Genomic DNA, 19,888 nt, shown 5'->3' on the forward strand with positions numbered 1-19,888 from the left:
CGCCTCTACTTCAGGCACAGTGACTGACCTGCCATCAGGTGGAGGCGAACAATCAAATGATCTCACCTTAGCAGTACCTGCTTTACAAAGATCTGTTAAGAAACCTGTTAAACTGGATTTGTAAGTCTATAGACTAGAATTTGTTACCATGTTATAGGTCTATAGAATGCAATGTGGATCTTTTTGATATTATATGCACTTGTTAAATTGTGTGTCAAAATAATAGTAATGTTCCAGTTGCTAGAAGAACTGTAAATATGTTGATGCTTCTTTAAAGGAAAGGGGATGTCTTGATATGTAATGGTGATATGCTATGTGACCAGTAGGGGGCACGGCAGGATCACAGATAGGGGCACGGGGGTTGTTTATTAGAGACGGGGACATTAAAGTTTGAGCGCGAGCTCATATGTTCATTAATAAGTCTCCTGAAGATGAACAACACAGAGACGATAAGACAAAGGAACGTCAGTTGAAAGCCAAGACGAGGAAATATGAAGTAGCGTACATAGCGCTTGGCTTCACCGTGACTACGGTGGGAGATGAGGAAACACCTGACTTCCTTATTTTGCACAATTGTTTGTGTTTTATATTTTGTGCTCCTGAGTTATTGTTGCTGATCAATTTTAATTTATTATTATTTATTGATGTTATTTAATTTAATTTATTATTTAATTGTAAAAATTGTAGTTTAAGGACTAAAAAAAAGCACTTCGAATATTTTCTGTTGCAGACAAAAAAAATGGTAATAAAGTTATTCTTTGTTAATTGAGAAGCACTGCTGTAAGGGATGGGTGCAATGTGGGTGGGCCGCAGTCCACGGCAGAGGGCTCGATGACCCGATGCCCAGATACAGAATAGCTCTTGGGACATGGAATGTCACCTTGTTGGAGGGAAAGGAGCCGGAGCTTGTTGAAAAGTAAAGTTTTTTTCTATTATGCATAGACCTTAGTGAGAGCACATTGTCTCATTCAGCATGTGACATGGTCGTAGTTAACACTAAGTACAGACTGTTATGTATTACCAATGTTTTGCTGTTTTCACTCATCTCTGTCTTCCAGAGCTGGGCTGATGGGCTGCTACCTGTTTGATTGTGTACACCTGTATAAGGCTGTGGGCTCAGCCTATATAAACCCCTCCCCTGCTGCCCGTTCTCTTCTCTTCGCTTTCCTCAGCTCCCTGGCAGCAGATCACAAGATCCTCCCCTTGCTTCTTTTTTTCCTGTTTTCTTTTGTTATGAATAAATAACCTTTTTTGCTGCAATTCAATCTGGGTTTTGTTCCTCATTGTGTTGCGACTGAGCCGGTTGTAACAATACAAAAGAGAAAAATGAATCTGAAAGGACCAGCGATCTCAGGAAAACAGAGCAAAGATTCCAAAGTAATGATTACTTCATTCACAGGTTAAGAGCGTCATGCTAGACACACAAAAAAGACGGCACAATACGAGCTGTGAGCCCGCAGCAGAGGCAAGAACAGCACTCAATCAAATGGCACATAACAGGGCAGATAAAGATTGCTCCTGCTGTATTACTTCCTATGTGAAACATCACACCAGACACTAATTGTGTAGAGAAGGGTCACTGGTGTGATGAGGCTGTGCAATGTGTGTATCAAAGGAGCGACGGGTTGTAAAATATGAGAAAGTCCAAAGTATAAACAAGCACAAGGATATAATAAGACAGGAAATCACAAACTAAACCCAGAATCATGTGAACGTCTGTCAATTCGAGATTTATTGTGTTTTCATTGTTTACCATGTGTTAACACAGCAGCAGCATTGCAGAGGGTGACAGTGATGATGAAGATGACGACGGTGACCTCATTCTGGAGAATGACTGCCTTCCACCTTTTGACTCCCAACGGTTTACCAACGGCAACAATGCCAACCTCTACAGAGACTCGCCGAGCAACAGGCTGCAGAACTCTGCTGGGAGTAGGCCCCTCCCACAGAGTGTCTCATTACCCAATACTGTTGGCGCAACCCTTAGTGACAGCGCCATGATGATGATGTCAAATTACAATGGAAACTCCACCCACAGTAGCAGTCAGGAACGCATGAGAGAGGACAGCAACTTCATAACACTGTAACCAAGTGCTGTAACCACTACGACTATGGATGGCTGTACTGTGGCCAAGTGACAGCTTACTATGGATCGACTTGGATTTCATCTATTTAAAGTGGATAGAGGCGGTCAGAATCCCACTACAGTCCATGCGCATAACAACATGTTCCATATGTCTCCAACACATGATCGCTGCCATGTGTCGAGCCATCAGGTTGTTGTGCAAATAATGTTTTAAATGCCACTATTAAAGAAATAGTCCATGTGGATTTATAAAGACAACTGGATGGAGAAGCAATTGCTTCTGTAAAAGCCATATGTCACTTTTATGTAAACATACTGAAGAAATCATGTTTGCCCTGAAATCACTTGTGTACCAGAAGCTTTTAATTGCCAGATAGCTGACTCGAAAAAAAGAATAGTGGACCGTCAAGTTTAAAAGTGGCTCCATTTCCTTGGTATCACAACATCCAATACAAACAGCGCAAACATTTTATCACTTTAACATCTGCCTTTGCCCATCTGTGTTGTATTTTGGTGGGAGGTTCATTCAAAATATGCAGCACAAAGTGAAGAGTTAGTGACATAATGCTGCTGGCGGTCTGGCAATTCACTATCTTACAAATTGAATGTGTTTAAACCAGGCGTGTTGTTAATTGTTTAAATCTATGAATTAAAATAGAATATTTTTGCAATTTCTGCTTCCTTGCGTACCCTGCTGCCTCCGTATGGCTCCAGAGACTAACATCATTCTAAGCTATAAATCAGTGACGCCATTGGTTGTGAGTATCTTTTTAATTGTTTTAATTCCTACGTCCCCTCACCTGTACGGACCTTCAGCCAACCAGTTTTCACTTTGCCCTGCTGATTAGGGGCCTGTGAGACAGGAGGAAGTATGCACAGACCTTGCACTGCAGTGGATGGAGCACCTGCAATGTTGGAATAGTTCCCTAATTGTAAAAATATAAATATACACTCAGTGCTGCTGGTCTAGGAGTGTCATACCTCTGGGGCTCGTCTGGGGGAGTCGACGCTCACAGTGCTATTGTCAGTGTTGCTAGAAGTAACACCATGTGCTTCAGCCTTCATCAAGACAGGTACAAAATGATCATTCATGTGATACAGGCTGTTGTCATGACCTGTCCTTCCTGATCATGTGACACCATATCACCACCATTGTAATATCTATGTGGACCGATACCTTACATCCTAAGACCTTGAACATATAGAACATATTTTGATTTGTTTGTTGCTTGGGTCACCATTGTGACCATGTGACTACTTCTAGGCCATGTGACTTTTTGTCATCATATATATGAAGTAGCCCAGTGAAAACCAGTAGAAGCTTTACCTGGCATGTTATTGGAATAGTAGTTATGTAGCACGAAAGTGAGTGCCTCAGACTGCTTCAAATAAAAAGGATTCAATGATATTTGCAATACTATGACTGTACTGTTTTCTTGTCCTGTGAGGAGTCCCCACAGCAAATCAACGTTCTCCACTTCACCCTGTCCTTTGCATCGTCCTCCCCAACACCAGCCACTCATGTCCTCCCTCACTACGTCCATGTATCTTCTCTTGGGTCGTCCTCTAGCCCTGTCCTTTGCATCGTCCTCCCCAACACCAGCCACTCTCATGTCCTCCCTCACTACGTCCATGTATCTTCTCCTGGGTCGTCCTCTAGCCCTGTCCTTTGCATCGTCCTCCCCAACACCAGCCACTCTCATGTCCTCCCTCACTACGTCCATGTCTCTTCTCCCGGATCGTCCTCTAGCCCTGTCCTTTGCATCGTCCTCCCCAACACCAGCCACTCTCATGTCCTCCCTTACTACGTCCATGGATCTTCTCCTGGGTCGTCCTCTAGTCCTGTTCCCTGGCACTTCCATCCTTCTACCGATATCATATAGTCCCTATCTCTCCTCTGGACATGTCCAAACCATCTGACCATGTCTCCAAAATGTCTAACCTTCACTGTCCCTATTGTCTCATTTTGAATCCTATCCAACCTGGTCACTCCCAGCATCTTCATCTCCTCCACTTCTAGCTCCGCCTCCTGTCTTTTCCTCAGCGGAGGACAGCCATGATGGGCGGCTTAGAGCACAGAGGGCACAGAGCACACCTGATACTTTCCTCCACCCGTTCCAGCCTGCCTGCACACAATTCTTCACCTCCTTTCCACATGCTCTCCATCACTCTGCACTGTTGACCCGAGGTACTTGAAGTCCTCTACTTTCTTTGCATCTAATGATATTACAGCCTCATGGGTAGTAGGGTAGTGCGGTTAGCAGAGCTATCGTAGCATTGTAAGAAAAGATCTGCTCCAACTTTTTGCCATGGTCTCTAAAGGCTTCACTGGATTGGCACGTTCTTTAATACATATGCTGTATTTTTTCACAAGGTCGTTGATTTGGCTACTCACACCAGGCCACCACACAGTCTCTCGAGCTCTCTCTCTCTGCATCTAGACATTCCCTGATGTCCCTCGTGTAGGGCTATGAGGGCGGAGTTGCGCAAAGTGGTAGGAATGGTGCCTTTCAGTAACAGTCCATCATGAACAGTTAACATGTCTCTGTGTGGCAAATATGCTTTGATTGGGCCTGTGAGACGGCTGTAATCTGGCCAATTTCTCTTACAAAATGACATGACTTCTGAACATATGCTGTCTGTTTTTAGCTGTTCTTTTAGTTGAGTGATATACGTTGAGCTTGCAGGTAGGCTCTTAATCATTTCATCCACATAGATGTTCGTGTCTTCCAGTAGTTCTGCTGTAGCTTTAGAATCTGGGTCTTGATTAAGAGGTGCACGTGGCAGTGTGTCTGCCGTGACGAGTGCTTTTCCTGGAGTGTGTGAGATAGAGTAACTGTACCTTGTTAGGGTTTTCCTTAACCCTCCCCGGTTCTTGTTCTCCGTGTGGGTGCGTGGTCAATAAAGAGGATTTGGGTCATGATTAAGATATGTATATAATATGCAGATCAATACAAGTTGGTTCAGATATCAGCGCTGAGGTTCGATCCTGCTCCGTGTGTCTGTCTCAGGTCTGAACAAAGGGGCGCTCTCTGCGTCCGCGTCTTCCTATATCCATGAGTCCGGCCCCCTCCAGGTGGGGGTCCCGCCCCAGCCAATCTAAGCCCATGTTTATCTGTGTTGTGTGACGTCACTGTTGTGATGCGTTCAATTGAAATCAGTCATTACAATAACAAACTAAATGTGGTGCGTCCCTGTTCTGTCGGCATGTAAACACGTTGTGGAGTCCCATCTAATATGGAAATTCCCTACAACTTCCCCTGATGGTGTGACCCAACTGGGTCACTCCATAAACCAATGTATGGTGCAACCTATATGAGGACCCCGCAACCGATCTATGAGTGTCCCCGTCCAGCGGATGGAAAAGCAGCGGGTTGTCACAGCCTGGAAGCCTCCCCCCCCCCCCTGGGAGCTTGACGTTACTTCCAGGACACGTGAACGTCCATCCCAGGGAACTCAGCTCGAACTCACAAACCGACGCAAAGGCGTGTCGTGCAACAAAGTGGAAAAATCTAAACATTCACCGTGTCTATAGTGTGAGCTAGCCTCACCTACGACGTCCATGAGGGACACTAAAGACAGAGATCCAAAGATCCCCACAAGAAAACTAAACACAATTATCATTACCTCTCCCTGCGAACAGTCACCATGTGTTAGCCTTAGCAACAGTGTGTCATGTAGCATGCAAACCCGACTATAGATGGTGTTCTTCTTCGTCATCCTCAGAATAAGCCACGGTATAATGGCGTTCTACCGTCGTATGGAGAGGGAAACTGTTCCAGCTTTGACGCTGCACACGGAGATGACGCATTCAAAGGCGTCGGAGAACCATGGTGTGTTCACGAACATGGGACATGTGACAACTCACGTCAGAACAAACAATTATCGGCTGAAAACGCGTCTGAGCCGTGCAACGCCAAACTAATAGTATGGGCTTCCTAACATACGTTAATTAGTTTATTGTTTTCCTTTTTTTTATATATATATATATTTTTTGAGGCTTGGAGTGGCGCCCCCTCCAGCAGGTGGCGCCCTAGGCGATCGCCTAGCTCGCCTATGCCTAGAGCCGGCTCTGCAGCTAGTCATGAATCTCTAAATGTTAGTAGTTTAATATGTATTATGAGCGGTGCCTGCAACTAGTGATGAACTGCCATAACCCCTGGTAGGATTAGTAAGCATTGATCATTTTATTGCACACAACTGATCCGATCACTTTTATTGGACGCTCTCTAAACAGTGTTATCCCCCATTCAGGTTAGTTGGTCAGTTGGTTACATGCATTCAGGACGTCCCGTGGAATTCCCATGTCGTTGACGGGACTGGATTTCCTTTGCACAGGTCTGGATCTCTGGACCTGAATGGGTGAAAGAAAAGAGAGAGACAGACACGCCTCCCCGCCTGTTCTGTACAGGTGTCTTTGTCATGTGGTCTTCACCACACCTCCCGCCTTCGGCTCTGGCCAAAGCTAACTTTGCAGCCAGTCGATGTTCCAGCCCTCACTGAGCTATGAAATGAATCATTCTCTAGCTATTCCTGCGATGATGTCACCGGACGATGTTCATCGTCACTACCGGGGGAATCGACATCGTCTCCATCAGAATCAGAAGTGGTTTATTGCCATTGTCAGTGAGGGTTCACAGACTAGGAACATTTCTCGGTGAAGTCGTGCTACATCTAACATTAATGACAAAATACAAAGACCATACTGACCTGTCCTATCCACACAATAATCCTAAATGATCCTCCCCTGAATATCTGATCATTCCTCAAACCAACCTGATTCCTGTCTACTCTCACATGCTCACGGATTCTAAATGTAAACCTGCTTCTCACTGGGATGCTGTCAGGAGCACCGGGCTGATGGCCCGCGTCTCTGTTATATGTCCCCTCTTCAAAGAGAAAGTCCTCCTCTGTAAGATTCCTGTGGTCCTCCTCTCAACAAAAGCAAAAACACAATTTTAATCAGTCCATCTACTATTACTCACAACAAAATATACTACTACTTCTTACTTCTTGTCCTGTTCTAGTCTAGCTGCACACGTTTCTTCTCTTCCGCTCCACATTCTCCATCATTCCGCTCTGATGACGCTGCACACCTGAAGTCATTCACAGCCCATCCATCTACTCCGTTTGACTTCTGTCTCCCTGAGACCTTCTCATTCACACACGCTACTCTATCGTACTCCTGCTCTCCTTCACCGCTGTCCTGCGCTACTCTACTACTGAACTAATATATAACTCCAGTTTATTATTATTCAACGCATCCTCCCTAACTATTCTACATCTTAAAAACTATACGGTCATTATTAGAACACAATGCCAGCCTAACATAACTATCTATCCCGTGTTCCACACGGGGCTCCTCTCATTCTTATACTCACCTTCACCTGTCTTCTCCTCTTCCTCCGTCTCACTCAGGTGTTTTCCGGTCTCACCGAGTCCTCTCTCCGTTTCCGTTGGTGGGCCAGTTCCGATGTTGAGGGACTCGTGCCACCAATCACTGACCTTCTGGATGTGTCCCTTCATCTCCAGGCTGCACTGTGCTTCTGTACAGCCTGAGGGGATCCCAGGTTGTGGTCACAATGTTCTCTCAGAACCCTCTCTCTGGGTTCAGTCTCCTGGTGTGTCGTCTGGGTCCTGCAGAAGATTTTCTTGCACATGGGGAAAAAAGCTGTGCTGTCCGTCGCCGTCCGTCATCTCCTGCTCTCGGCCTGACATCACAGGCCAGATTGTCCATCCGTCTCTTCCTTCTTTTCTGCTCGGACCAGCAGAAGTCCGTCTCGTCGTTTCCGTCTAGTCTTACAGTCTCCAATTCACATCTGAATTGAGTCATGTCCTTGTCTTAAAGTAGTCCCAATATCCATGTCAAACAAACGTCACATGTACTTACTAGATTTCTAGAAATTTGCTCATGTAATTACAAGATAATTACAACTTCAGCCCTAGTGTTTACAAGATAATTTACATTTCAGCTCAGGGGAGGATGCCACATGTTCAGATGAGTAGAATTTTGTTTCTCACCTTCTGGACGCTCAGTGGACCGCAGAGCTTCGCCGACTGGGCTGTGTGGTGGTGCCATTCTCTCCGGTGGGGCCTAAGAAGGGCCTTCCCCTTTCTTGACATCTCAGTCATTTAATAATGTGTTTTAAGTGAGAGTGTGTAACTCTTTCTACTACAGGATCTCCCTCTCATGAGAGCCGTGTTCTTAAAACACACCCCTCACTACATGAGGCTCATCTATATGCGTGTGTGTGTCTTTAACAAAGTGTGACTTGCCCCCACCACACAGCACCGGGGTCAGGTTCCTCTGGTCCCCTGCTGATCCCAGGCATCTGTATTCCCAGACGAAGCAAACCATTTTATTGACCCACAGTATAAACTGTCCTTGTAGTGTCCCCTTCCCCCAGGTCTGGAATTCGGCCCCCCTCCCCTTTGGGGCAGTAAGGGTGGATTAGGTGTGTGATAACCAAGTGGGAACCCCCCTGCTGACTAGAAAAACAATCCAAGTTACATTTTTAACGATACAACTGAGGCCTCACTGGGCCATAAAAGGCCTATTATTATTCAGACTACACGTTTATCCTCCTGTGCTCGTCATGTTTGTGTGTGTGTGCGTTTTACCTGTTCTCGTCTGTCGCTGGTTCATCATCAATAGTCTTCACCATCTTCCAACCCCCTACTCCTGTCCCCCTTAGCATGTGCGTTTGTTCTTAAGACTCCCTGTGGCTACTGTTTCCTTTGTTTCCCCTTCCAGAGCAGTCATGAAAATTGGGGGATGGTCTAGCACATCCCCATTCCTGTACTTCTCCAAGCAAAATGGTGGGGGTCGAATGGCTTCAAACGTGTCCCAAGACCGAGCGGAAGTGAGAGGGCCCTTCTCACTCCACAGCTCCATCAAAAGACAGCCATCCAGCCATTCGTCCTATCTGAACCCACCATTTTGTGATCTGAAGTTTTCTTAAATTGTCTCCTCTCTAATCCTGTGTAGACCTGCCTCCAATGCTCCGGTCTGGAGGTCGTCGCTTCGGCTGTTGTCCTGCTCGCCATCTTGTGTCCGTGTGATGCAGCTCTGTCTGCACCTGGAAGATATTCTTAAACTCTTTAAGCATCATTTTTCCTTATTACATGTGTCCTTCTCTCATACTTACCCGTTCTCCATTGTCTTCCAGTTCTCCCTTCTTTCTTAAACGACTTTTTCCTTCACTTACCGAAACACATGACTTCTTCCTTCTTCTTCTTCTTAGAAGTCATACATCATCAGTTGTTTCTTCAACCAGTATTTTATTACTGCTTTGCAATTCTACATATGTTTCTATGTTTAGGAGTTTATTCTCAGGTGGGGGTTTTGTCTCCCTCGAATGGATAGGACAGGGCTGCAGTTCCCCCCCCCATCCATTCTTCTTTTAATTATACCAACCTTAGATCTCCATGCTCCCCCACGCTAGCTGTGTGTGTGTTCCATTCACAGCAAGTTTGCATATCATCTCCCCCCCCCCCCTGGTCCCGCCGGTGAGCCAGCAGCAGCCATTTTGTGACCCAGCGTCTCACTATTTGCTTCCATTCAAACAGACAATCGATTTTCCCTATCTAAACTAGTTATTAGACGTCTTTTCGAACCCTGCCTTATTTTAACTTTATTCCTATACCCAGAGAGTAGGGCTCGAAACCTCTACACGGCAGCTTTTGTTCTCTCTGGGTCTAATCCTATTCCCCAGGGAGTGGGGCTTCAAACCCATAAATTAGTGTTGCTTTTAGCTCTCCTGGGTTTACTCCTATTTCTCGAGAGTGGGACTTCAAACCTCTAAACGTTGCTTTTAGCTCTCTAAGTTTACCTATTTCCAGAGAGTAGGGCTCGAAACCTCTACACGGCAGCTTTTGTTCTCTATGGGCCTATTCCTATATCCTGAGAAAAGGGCTTCAAACCTCTAAATTAGTGTTGCTTTTACTTCTGCAGGTTTACAAATTAGTACAGTACGTGAACTGGGACCTCCAACCCGTTTCCGCCTCTTTTAGTTCAAACGTGTCCACAAGGGTGGTCGCAACCCGCAGTTTTCAGAAGCTTCTTCTGCAGAGAACGACCGCGCATTCAAACGCCTTCTTTTATGTGGACAGCGGGGTCCATTGTTGACAGTTTCAGATCTTTGTTCGGGTCATAGAGTGTGAGCACAGGTGTTAACGTCAGATCACTTTTCAGCTGATCAAATGCTTTTTGTTGTGCGTAGCTCCAAACCCACTGTTTTTTCTTTGAGTGCAGGTCTCTGAGGGGCTTATCTCTCTCCGCCAGTCCTGGGATGAATTTGCCCAACTGGTTGACCATCCAGAGAAAGCTGCGCACTTTGCTGATGTTTGACGGCTCTTTCATTTTCAAATCAGCTCTGATTTTGTCCGGGTCTGGTTAAACTCCATCTGCAGACAAAATGTGTCCGAGGAACTTTACCTCGTGTTTGGTCAGTTCACATTTTTCCATGTTTAATGTAACACCTGCCTCTTGTAGGTTGGTAAGCACTGTGTGAAGTCTGCCATTGTGCTCGTGCTGGTCCTGTCCCCAAATAAGGATGTCGTCCATATGACAAACTACACCTGGCAGCCCATTGAGGATCACTGACATTTTCCGCTGAAAATGCTCTGGCGCAGAGTCCCGCTCCCGCGTCTGTTGAAGAGTCCAGCACTGTATTTCCTTACCAGCTTTATAATTACTGAAAACCTTCAGTAAACTTCATTCGTTTTATAATCCTGCTGAGTCATTATTGAATAAACACCTCCAACACGAGATATAATAAAAGAACCGAGGAAAAGGACAATCTAACATCTGGTGCCGTGACCCGGATCTTAACGGAGGTGGCAGCTCCCGTGCCCCGTGCTTGGCCAGGCAACATCTGTAAATGGTAAATGGACTGCACTTATATGGCGCTTTTCCACCGCTTCGTGGTGCTCAAAGCACTTTACATGAGGCCACCTCACATTCATCCATTCACACTCCACTGGGCGCTGCCAGACCCACTGGGAGGTTCGGTGTCTTGCCCAAGGACACTTTGACTTCGAGCTGGGATTCGAACCACCGACTCTCTAATCACTGGACGACCCACTCTACCAACTTAGCCACAGCCGCCCGAACCCTGGTGCATATGAATATACATATATATATATATACATATATATATAATAGATAGAATGTTAACGTACAAGTACAGTCACACAGTAGAATGTATTACAGTACAAGTACAAAAGGGGCTGAACGAGGGCTCCAGCGAGAGTCCGGAGAGCACTTTTGTTGACATAAGCAGACATTCTGCCCAAAAATCTTTTTCTCTGATTGACTTTTTTGATCACCTTAGTTGCCATACTATCGCCAGACAGGTATTTGTCAAGAACACAGCCCAAACAGGTAATCTCTTCTTTGCTCGAGATTACTGTATTATTGACTGTGACCTTGAAATCATTAACATTTATCTCACTTAGAGAGTGTCTTGACCCAAAAAGAATAGATTCTGTTTTACCAAGGTGTAGTGACAGTTTGTATCGGTAAGCCAAGTACGGATTCTGGTGACCTCAGAGCTGAGATCCTCCTCAACCTGCACTTTGTCCTCTCCCGAAATCAGGAGTGCCGAGTCATCAGCAAACAGGAACAATTTGCAGTTACAGGCAGCATTCATGTCGTTAATGTATAGGAGGAACAGTAACGGCCCTAGAATGCTGCCTTGAGGAACCCCACAGCTCACCGGGAGGGACGAGGACAAGGTTCCGTTTATGTCCACCATTTGTTCTCGTCCCTCAAGGTACGATTTCATCCAGTTTGTTGATGTGCTATCAAAACCAATCGCCCCTAGTTTATTCAATAGGATTGAACGGTTAACGGTGTCAAAGGCCTTCTGGAGGTCCAGCATGACCATGCCGCAGTATTTGCCCGAGTCTACTTCACGCTTGATGTAGTCGGTCAGATATATGAGGCACGTGTCAGTGGAGTGGGATGTTCTGAAGCCTGATTGGAATTCAAAGAGCAGGCTATGCCGGCGAGGTAGCGGTTGATTTGCTCCTGGATTATTCTCTTCATAACCTTTGAGATGGAGCAAAGGATGGAAACAGGGCGGTAGTTGCCAGGTTCTAATTTGTTTCCTTTTTTATACAGAGGGATAACCCGCGCCGTCTTGAATTCCTGTGGGACGTGGCACTGATTAATGGATACATTTATCAGATGGGTTACCACGGGGGTGATAGAGACAGCTGCGTCTCTGAGGAACCGGGTTGTCGAGGCCTGTGGCCTTGTTAGGTTGAAGGGCGATTCGTTCTTTTAGGTCCCCTCGACAGAGGCGGAGTTTAAAGCATCAGACCAATCAGTTTCCTCCAGCGCTGTTGTTAGAGCTTCTGGGGAGTAATGCTTCATAGTTCTGCAGTTTATTGTGGATCAATAAGCTGCAGGTCTATGAATTTTACGAGTGCAGAAGATCATGTTGTGATCACTTAAATTGCACTCGATGACACCACTGTTTTTGATTCTAGATTTGTCCGATGCCAGGATTAGATCTATGATGGTTCTGTTGTGCTTACCCTTGTAAATTGCTGAATCAGCTGGGTAAAGTTATGTAAATTACAGAAGCTGCTGAAGGATTTGAAAGTGGGAGTGTCTCTCCGAAGGATATTGCTGTTACAATCTCCTATCAGAATGACCTCCGAGCTTCCCAAGCCGATCACATGCTTCTCCAATAAATCATAGAATGAATTTTGGTCTGGGGGTCTGTACACTGCGCCAATGACCAGAGGTTTAGCTCTGGGATAAATGATCTTTACCCAGACAGACTCTGTGTCTGTTCCTAGTTCTGGTAGAACGGTGAAGTTGAGGTCTGATCTGACGTAGATGCAGACCCCGCCCCCATGACGGTCCCTGTCCATCCTGATGACAGTGTATCCCTTAATCTCAATCTCAGTGTCTTTACAAGAATCATCCAGTTTGGTTTCAGAAAAGGAGAGAATTCCCACCTTACCGCTGCCAAACATCGATGTTAACTCGGACATCTTGGACTTGCATGTCAAGCTGTTCACGTTGAGATGAATAATGTGAAGACCTCTCCCCGAGAAAATGTTATTCGTATCTTCCGTGGAGTAGAAGCCTTTGTCATTCACTGTCTCTGGGGGGACGCTGGGGGAGGAGGGGGTATCAATGAGGGGTTATTGTCCACCGGTACTCCAGTTAGGTCCTTTACTGGAGGGGGCATCGATGAGGGGGTATTGTCCTCCGGTACTCCAATTAGTGGGGCCGGTGAATGGGGTGGGGAGGAGGGGGGTGCGGGGTGGCAGTATCGGTCGTAAACAAAGGGAATGGCCAACCGGAGCGAAATGCCGGAAGTCAAAACAGAGAGAAAGCTTGCTCTGCTCCTTCTCCGTCTTGCTGCTGGGGGGGTACGGTGGCGGGCGATGTGGCGTTTGGCTGGGTTGTCCTCGGGAGGTTTGTCGTGAAGTCCTCGGGGCGCGACCTCCACGTGTCGCTGCTCCAGATTTTGTGAGCGGCGACGAAGGCTGAGTCAAACTGCGTCTCCGTGAACGTAGAATTCGCGTCTCCGGGTCCCGGGTTTGGGTGTATATTTCCGGACAGAAGTAGACTCATACAGATGATTTTCCTTACTGTCCTGCCGTCCAGATGGTGCGCATTTCTCCTCCTGGATTGAAACCGCTTCAGATCGCCCAGAGTCTTAAAATGCGCTGAAGAAGCGGCGCACGGGAACGATCCATTTCTTTCCGATATCCTCGGTAAAAGTACTTCCTGGGACTCGATGAAAATTAATCCCAGTAATGTTACCGCATAGATCAGCACAAAATAGTTCAATATTTTTAGGATGGATTTCAGAAGATGTTGTTTCCTCTTGTAGAGCAGTGATCGCGGTGGAATGCACGAGCTCACCGGAAGCTCACCCGCGGTGCGACCGCTCTCACCGACCATCCTCACCTGCACATGTGGTGGAACCTATGAAGCCTTATCGGACCTATGAAGCGCATATTCTCGTGTTGCCCTGTAATCCAAGTTGATATGTCTTTTTGTAGATATTTGGGCAGGTCCTCAGTGAACTGGAGCCTCTGTGTCTCGCAGAACAAGACTTCATCAGCAAGTTCTTTAAGCTGCTGCAGCAGCAGCACTCAACAATAGCACCCTTTCTTGCTCAGGTATGTCTGTAATCATCCACAACATTGATCCATTAAGGGGCGGCCGACCTGTGTGCTGTAAGCATTGATCCGTTAAGGGGCGGACGACTTGTGTGCTGTAAGCATTGATCCGTTAAGGGCCGGACGACTTGTGTGCTGTAAGGGGGAAAAAAAGGAAAAAAAAAAAAAAAGAAAAGTATATGTATATACATGTACACACATGCATACCTACACCTACATACATACACTCAGACATGGACACTTGTGAGGGTACTATGATTCACATTCCACACCTTAGTTCCATAATTTCAGGGCTTAATTGGCAGTCTTATAAGCGGTCCATTTCCTCCACCGCTGTCCGTGAGTCCTTGCTTTGGTCTTCAGATAAAACGTCAACTTCTCCATGGAGTACATTAGAGTACAATTTTTCCATCCAAATTCCCTCCATCTTCTGGAGCTGGTGGACGATTGCTGTACTTTACACATGGAGTGCCAATCACCCTCTGTCAGCGTGACATTTAATTCCATCTTCCATTTAACTTTTACATATAGGGTGGTTGCCTCATTTAATTTTTGTAGCCCCTTATACAATTTAGAAACTACCTTTAAGGGTGGTCGTCTGTATGCATTAGTGTTAGGGATAAAGTCTCTAACATTGTGATATTAATTTACAAACGCATCAAAATGAATCAGGCATAGTCAAGGATTCTTTTTCTCTGACGCAGCCAAGACCGAATGGTCTGGCGCGCTGGTCAAAACCAACTCTGTTCCGCCTTCCGGAACACCGTTTATTTATCACCTTCGTAGCTCCACCTCTTGACCCAGTGACATCACAATACTTTTAGGGCGCAAACATCGCTGCCCACCAGATGGGACTGTTCTGCACCTAACAGTTACATTAAACAATTGAAAATAAGCAAATTAACTCTAACATTCCCTCCTGTATTTTCATTGTAAAACTGTAACATTCTTCTGGTTTCTACAAAACATTCAGTGTTAACTAAACATGCTTGAACTAAACTACCAGAAAACAATCACAAAACAAAATCAGTACAATCAAAATCAATACCTGAGTTATTACATTCATAATCTGACCTGAATCAGGGAGGAAGGCGAAAAACCCGTATTTTGCATAATTCTTCTTCAAATCCAAACTTCTTTCAGACGGGAAAATTCCTTCCAGATCCAGCCAGCAGCTGCGATCATCTTACAGACCCCCAATTCAGGCATTTTAACAATCTTCCTAATACAATATCAAACATCTCATTCATCATCAACAAGGAAAACAAACATGAAAAAAACAAAATCAAATCAGTACAAAAACAATCAACATTCATTTCCACAATCCAAGATGTTACCGTCTCAAACCCTTTATTCACAATTCCTACGTTAGCGCATTACGGATGTTTCTCCTAGTTTGAATTACTTTAATATTTTACCAGCATTATCTTCTCTACACTGAAATTTGAAAACAGTGACATGATTATTTTATCTTTATTGCTCCAAAGTTTTAACACATCTGGAACATTCTGAACTCTAAATTAAATTATTACAATGTCTATCTATATTATGGATGGATAATCATAACGATCTTTTACTGCCTTATTAACTCAACTTGTCACTATAATTTAGCTACTTTTACTTACTCTAATGTTATCAAAAGTCATATGCTTATACACTTTTACGTTGTTGTAGACTTATTACTTCTATTTTAGTATAATTGCTAACCTATCTTTCTATTAATTTTATGCCTATTGGAATATCAACAAACAGCAATTGTTTAGTTAAATTTAGTTTATGAATTTAAATCTACATCCTGCTCATTAGTGTTATTTGATCTATTTTAGGATTCTAATTGCATCGTACGGTTCTCCACTTAATCATAAATTACTGACAGTTGCAATTAATACAGTATAACGATACCAGGTGTTGGTTAACTACTCCTATGAAACTCTCCTAATCTGCATAGATTACTTTATGACGTTCTTCTAGTCACACATCTCTAGACAAACATTCAAACAGATTACACTTTGGAAAATGCAAACTGTTCTCGGTGTTAAGTCAGTCTGGTTGTTGTCGTTCCTTGTCCATCAGCAAATCTTCTTGAAGAGTGATTCAGCTTCACTGTCAGTGTTCTTGTCCTGCGTTACACTGTGAGGGTCTCTTCCTCACGGATCTTAAAATGAGTGTGATTCAATCTCTCACCACCTCTCTCTGATCAGACTTCCTGTCTGCATCTCTGGATCAGTTTGGCAAGAGCCGTTTCCTCCTGCAGTGCAACGGATGGATTCAGGAGGAACTCTGGATGTTCACGTCTCGTTGGTGTCGTCAGCATGACCCTGAGTGGTCCTCCGTTCCTCGGTCCGGACCGTCTGCTGCTTCCTGATGGTTTCCATGAAGACGCCAACACCAAACACGCTCTGTAGATTTGCCCTCCTGTCGGGACAAAGAAAAACTTCGGCAGATCATTTGCTCTCTGGACATCGTTCAGAAAGAGTGTGCTTCATCTATTCACTCAACGCTTCCTCTTCACTTCTTCTCTTCACCAAATCGATGTACTGCATCCATGGCTTTTGGTTTCTTCCGTGCATTGGCCAAACCTCATCCTAGCCTTCTCTACACTAGCCCAGCGCTCTGATATACAGTGACATCTGATCTGCGTGTTGTTTCACATCTTACCACCTGATTCACAACTTATTATGGCTACTGGAACAGCATTTAGTGATTCTACACATATATACAGCAAACAATTTTTTTTAGTATTATTTTTATTCTTCCAGAGTAATTATTGATTTAATTACTGCTGTGCAATCCCTCCTGTTTGAACTATGAAAGTTTTCCATGGTTCAAACTTGCTTCCATTAGTAAATCTAGTCTACTCTATTAGCATTAGTCTAACTTGGTTTCTACAATGTCTCAAAATAATTCCTACTCTTACATCACATTCACAACATATTATATACATCACTCAATTTGGGATGAAATAAGTTCAAAAGAGTTTCCATGTGCCTCTCACCCTATGCTTGTCTGAGATGCTCCCATTGAGGGCGCCATGTTTTGGCTGGAAGGTTCATCGTCTTCAGTCCGTCAGGCATCTCCTCTGCTGTTACTTGTCTGAGATGTTCCTTCGACCATACAGCGCTTCCGTTGGCTGTCGTTTCTGCATCACAGCTTAGCAGTCTCTCCTGGTGTTCCTGGAGCTGTTATCGGCATTTGCAACTCAGAACAAAACACATTCCTTTATTGACACACGATAAAATCTTTGAACCTCTTCCTTCCTTCATTTCACGTTTCACTATTGAGAACCCGTATGTTGACTGAGAGATTATCTGCTCCCAGTCCAGTCCGGGATCCCTCCTGTTAGGGTAGAAAAAGCATTAAATTTACATGTTATATTTACAAATGTCAAGTCCCCAATTCACGTCTGAATCGATTCATGTCTGTCTCTAGTCGTCTCATCTTCCTTCAGTCTGAAGTCAGTCTTTAACCTCCGTCAATAGTTGTGAAGTTCCTTTTACCGTCAAAAGTCTTTTTAGGTTTGTGTGTGTGTTCTTTACCTGTCAGTCGTTGAATCAGCATCAATTCTTTTAGATTTTATTTAGATCCTGAGATTACCTTAGTTTTTAATCTATCTACAAACTAAACTCTAAACTCCTGCTACATGTCTTCATGGATTCAGCCTTTGTTTCAGAAGACCTTTTGTGGCTATGCATTCCACAAACCATGGACATGGGTCTGCAACCAGCCGGTCTCTCTCAAACAAAAGGTGTCTCCAGAAAGATTTGCATATCAATGACTGTGCCGTAGAGTTAGCTACGCTCTCGCAGCACAGACATGGCTGCCGAGACGTGGTTCTGTCATGCTAATTTGGAATTCACAAAGACTTTTTCTGCTTAAGTCTCCATTTTGTTGTTGTCCTGGTCTCCATCTTGGAGCTGCCATGTGGTCTCAGCATGCCGTTTCTCCATGCTGCTACTTTGTCTCTTCTGAAACGCTCAAAACAATCTTTACACATCATATTTCTTACATGTTACATTTCCAACACACACCACACTCTGGTTTCTTTTCCTCAACTTAGCTGTTCTTCCACACATTCTCAATACTTTCCGTATACTCACCGGTTCCTGCTTCTTCCTTCTGGCGTTCTTCTCCACTTCATCCGAGCGACCTTCTCAATCCTTCTTAAATCTCCTCCATCATTAAACATCCTCTCGTACTTTAATTACCAAAACATCACCTTTTCCTTCTTCTCTGCTAGAAATAATCTATTTACAAACAATCTACCTTCCTAGATGTTTATCTTCAACTGGGAAAGTTATCCCCCCTTGCACGAATGTCCAGTCGAGGCCTGCAGAACTCACTGACATTCTGCAACCCAAGCTATCCTGTTGCTCACAATTTTTATTTTAATAGTTTTTTAGCATGCTGTTTTATGTTACAGTTCCCCATGTGCTCCTCTGCTTAGGCACCATTCAAGCATCCATACATACACACGTTACTTGTCGTTACATTCAATGGCCCTATATTCAATCCGCTCTCCGGATCAGTTTTAGAAATCTGGGATTTCAAGACAATCACAAATAAAATGAGTCCTATATACAGTCTGCTCCTCAGACCAGTTTTAAGAATCACTAGGATTCCTTAGGCAAACACAAACAAAATGAGTCCTATATACAGTCTGCTCCTCAGACCAGTTTTAAGAATCACTAGGATTCCTTAGGCAATCACAAACAAAATGAGTCCTATTTTACATTCGGTCTGCTACGCCAAACCAGTTTTAGAAATCTCACAGGGATTTCAAGGCAAACATAAATAACATGAGTCCCGTTTTAGTTTTCTTCCCCAGATAACGTTTAAGACGAAACCCGTATACGTAATCGACAAGCACGCGCCGCGCGCGCGACCTCCATTCTCACTCATTCACACACAGAAACATCTTAAATCCTTACTTACCTTCGTCCATCGATGCGTATTTCCCGTTGTTCCTCCGTCACACGGATCTCCCGTCGGACCGAAACGTGAATGGGGCCTTTTCCGAGGACCCGCTGCGCTTCCGTCTGTCCATTGCCATGCCAGCGCAAAAACCGCGTGCGTCCGCGCTCCTGCCGCACGTTCAGGTCCGTGGATTTACGTGATATTGGATTCGCGGCTCGAGGACCAATAAATGTTAGGGATAAAGTCTCTAACATTGTGATATTAATTTACAAACGCATCGAAATGAATCAGGCATAGTCAAGGATTCTTTTTCTCTGACGCAGCCAAGACCGAATGGTCTGGCGCGCTGGTCAAAACCAACTCTGTTCCGCCTTCCGGAACACCGTTTATTTATCACCTTCGTAGCTCCACCTCTTGACCCAGTGACATCACAATACTTTTAGGGCGCAAACATCGCTGCCCACCAGATGGGACTGTTCTGCACCTAACAGTTACATTAAACAATTGAAAATAAGCAAATTAACTCTAACAATTAGTCATCACTTCGATCACTTTGTTTCCTTCTGCAGAAATAGCTTTCCTGACTTCTGTGTCGTAGAAATGTCTTAGTTGCAAATATCACCGTAATCTTTATCCAGTTGAAGTGTCTTAAATCTAACCCTGCGTCTGGCTCCTGGCCAGATAAACCGTGAGATCTGCTTATCCCAAGTTGTGAATTGGGAGTCTGGGATTCTA

The 19,888-nt window shown here is 44.6% G+C and overlaps 1 protein-coding gene across 1 annotated transcript in view; it reads left to right on the top strand.

Annotated features, from left to right (window-relative positions):
• Positions 1-2,087, top strand: part of pard6a (par-6 family cell polarity regulator alpha) — a 42,579-nt gene extending 40,492 nt beyond the window's left edge. The window contains exon 6 of the mRNA XM_068739162.1: positions 1,769-2,087. Within this exon, the coding sequence (XP_068595263.1) occupies positions 1,769-2,087 (319 nt within the window). The remainder of the gene's footprint in view (positions 1-1,768) is intronic.
• Positions 2,088-19,888: the final 17,801 nt, after the last annotated feature.

The sequence above is a fragment of the Brachionichthys hirsutus genome, chromosome 5 (genome assembly GCF_040956055.1).
Source record: "Brachionichthys hirsutus isolate HB-005 chromosome 5, CSIRO-AGI_Bhir_v1, whole genome shotgun sequence".
NCBI classification, from domain to species: domain Eukaryota; kingdom Metazoa; phylum Chordata; class Actinopteri; order Lophiiformes; family Brachionichthyidae; genus Brachionichthys; species Brachionichthys hirsutus.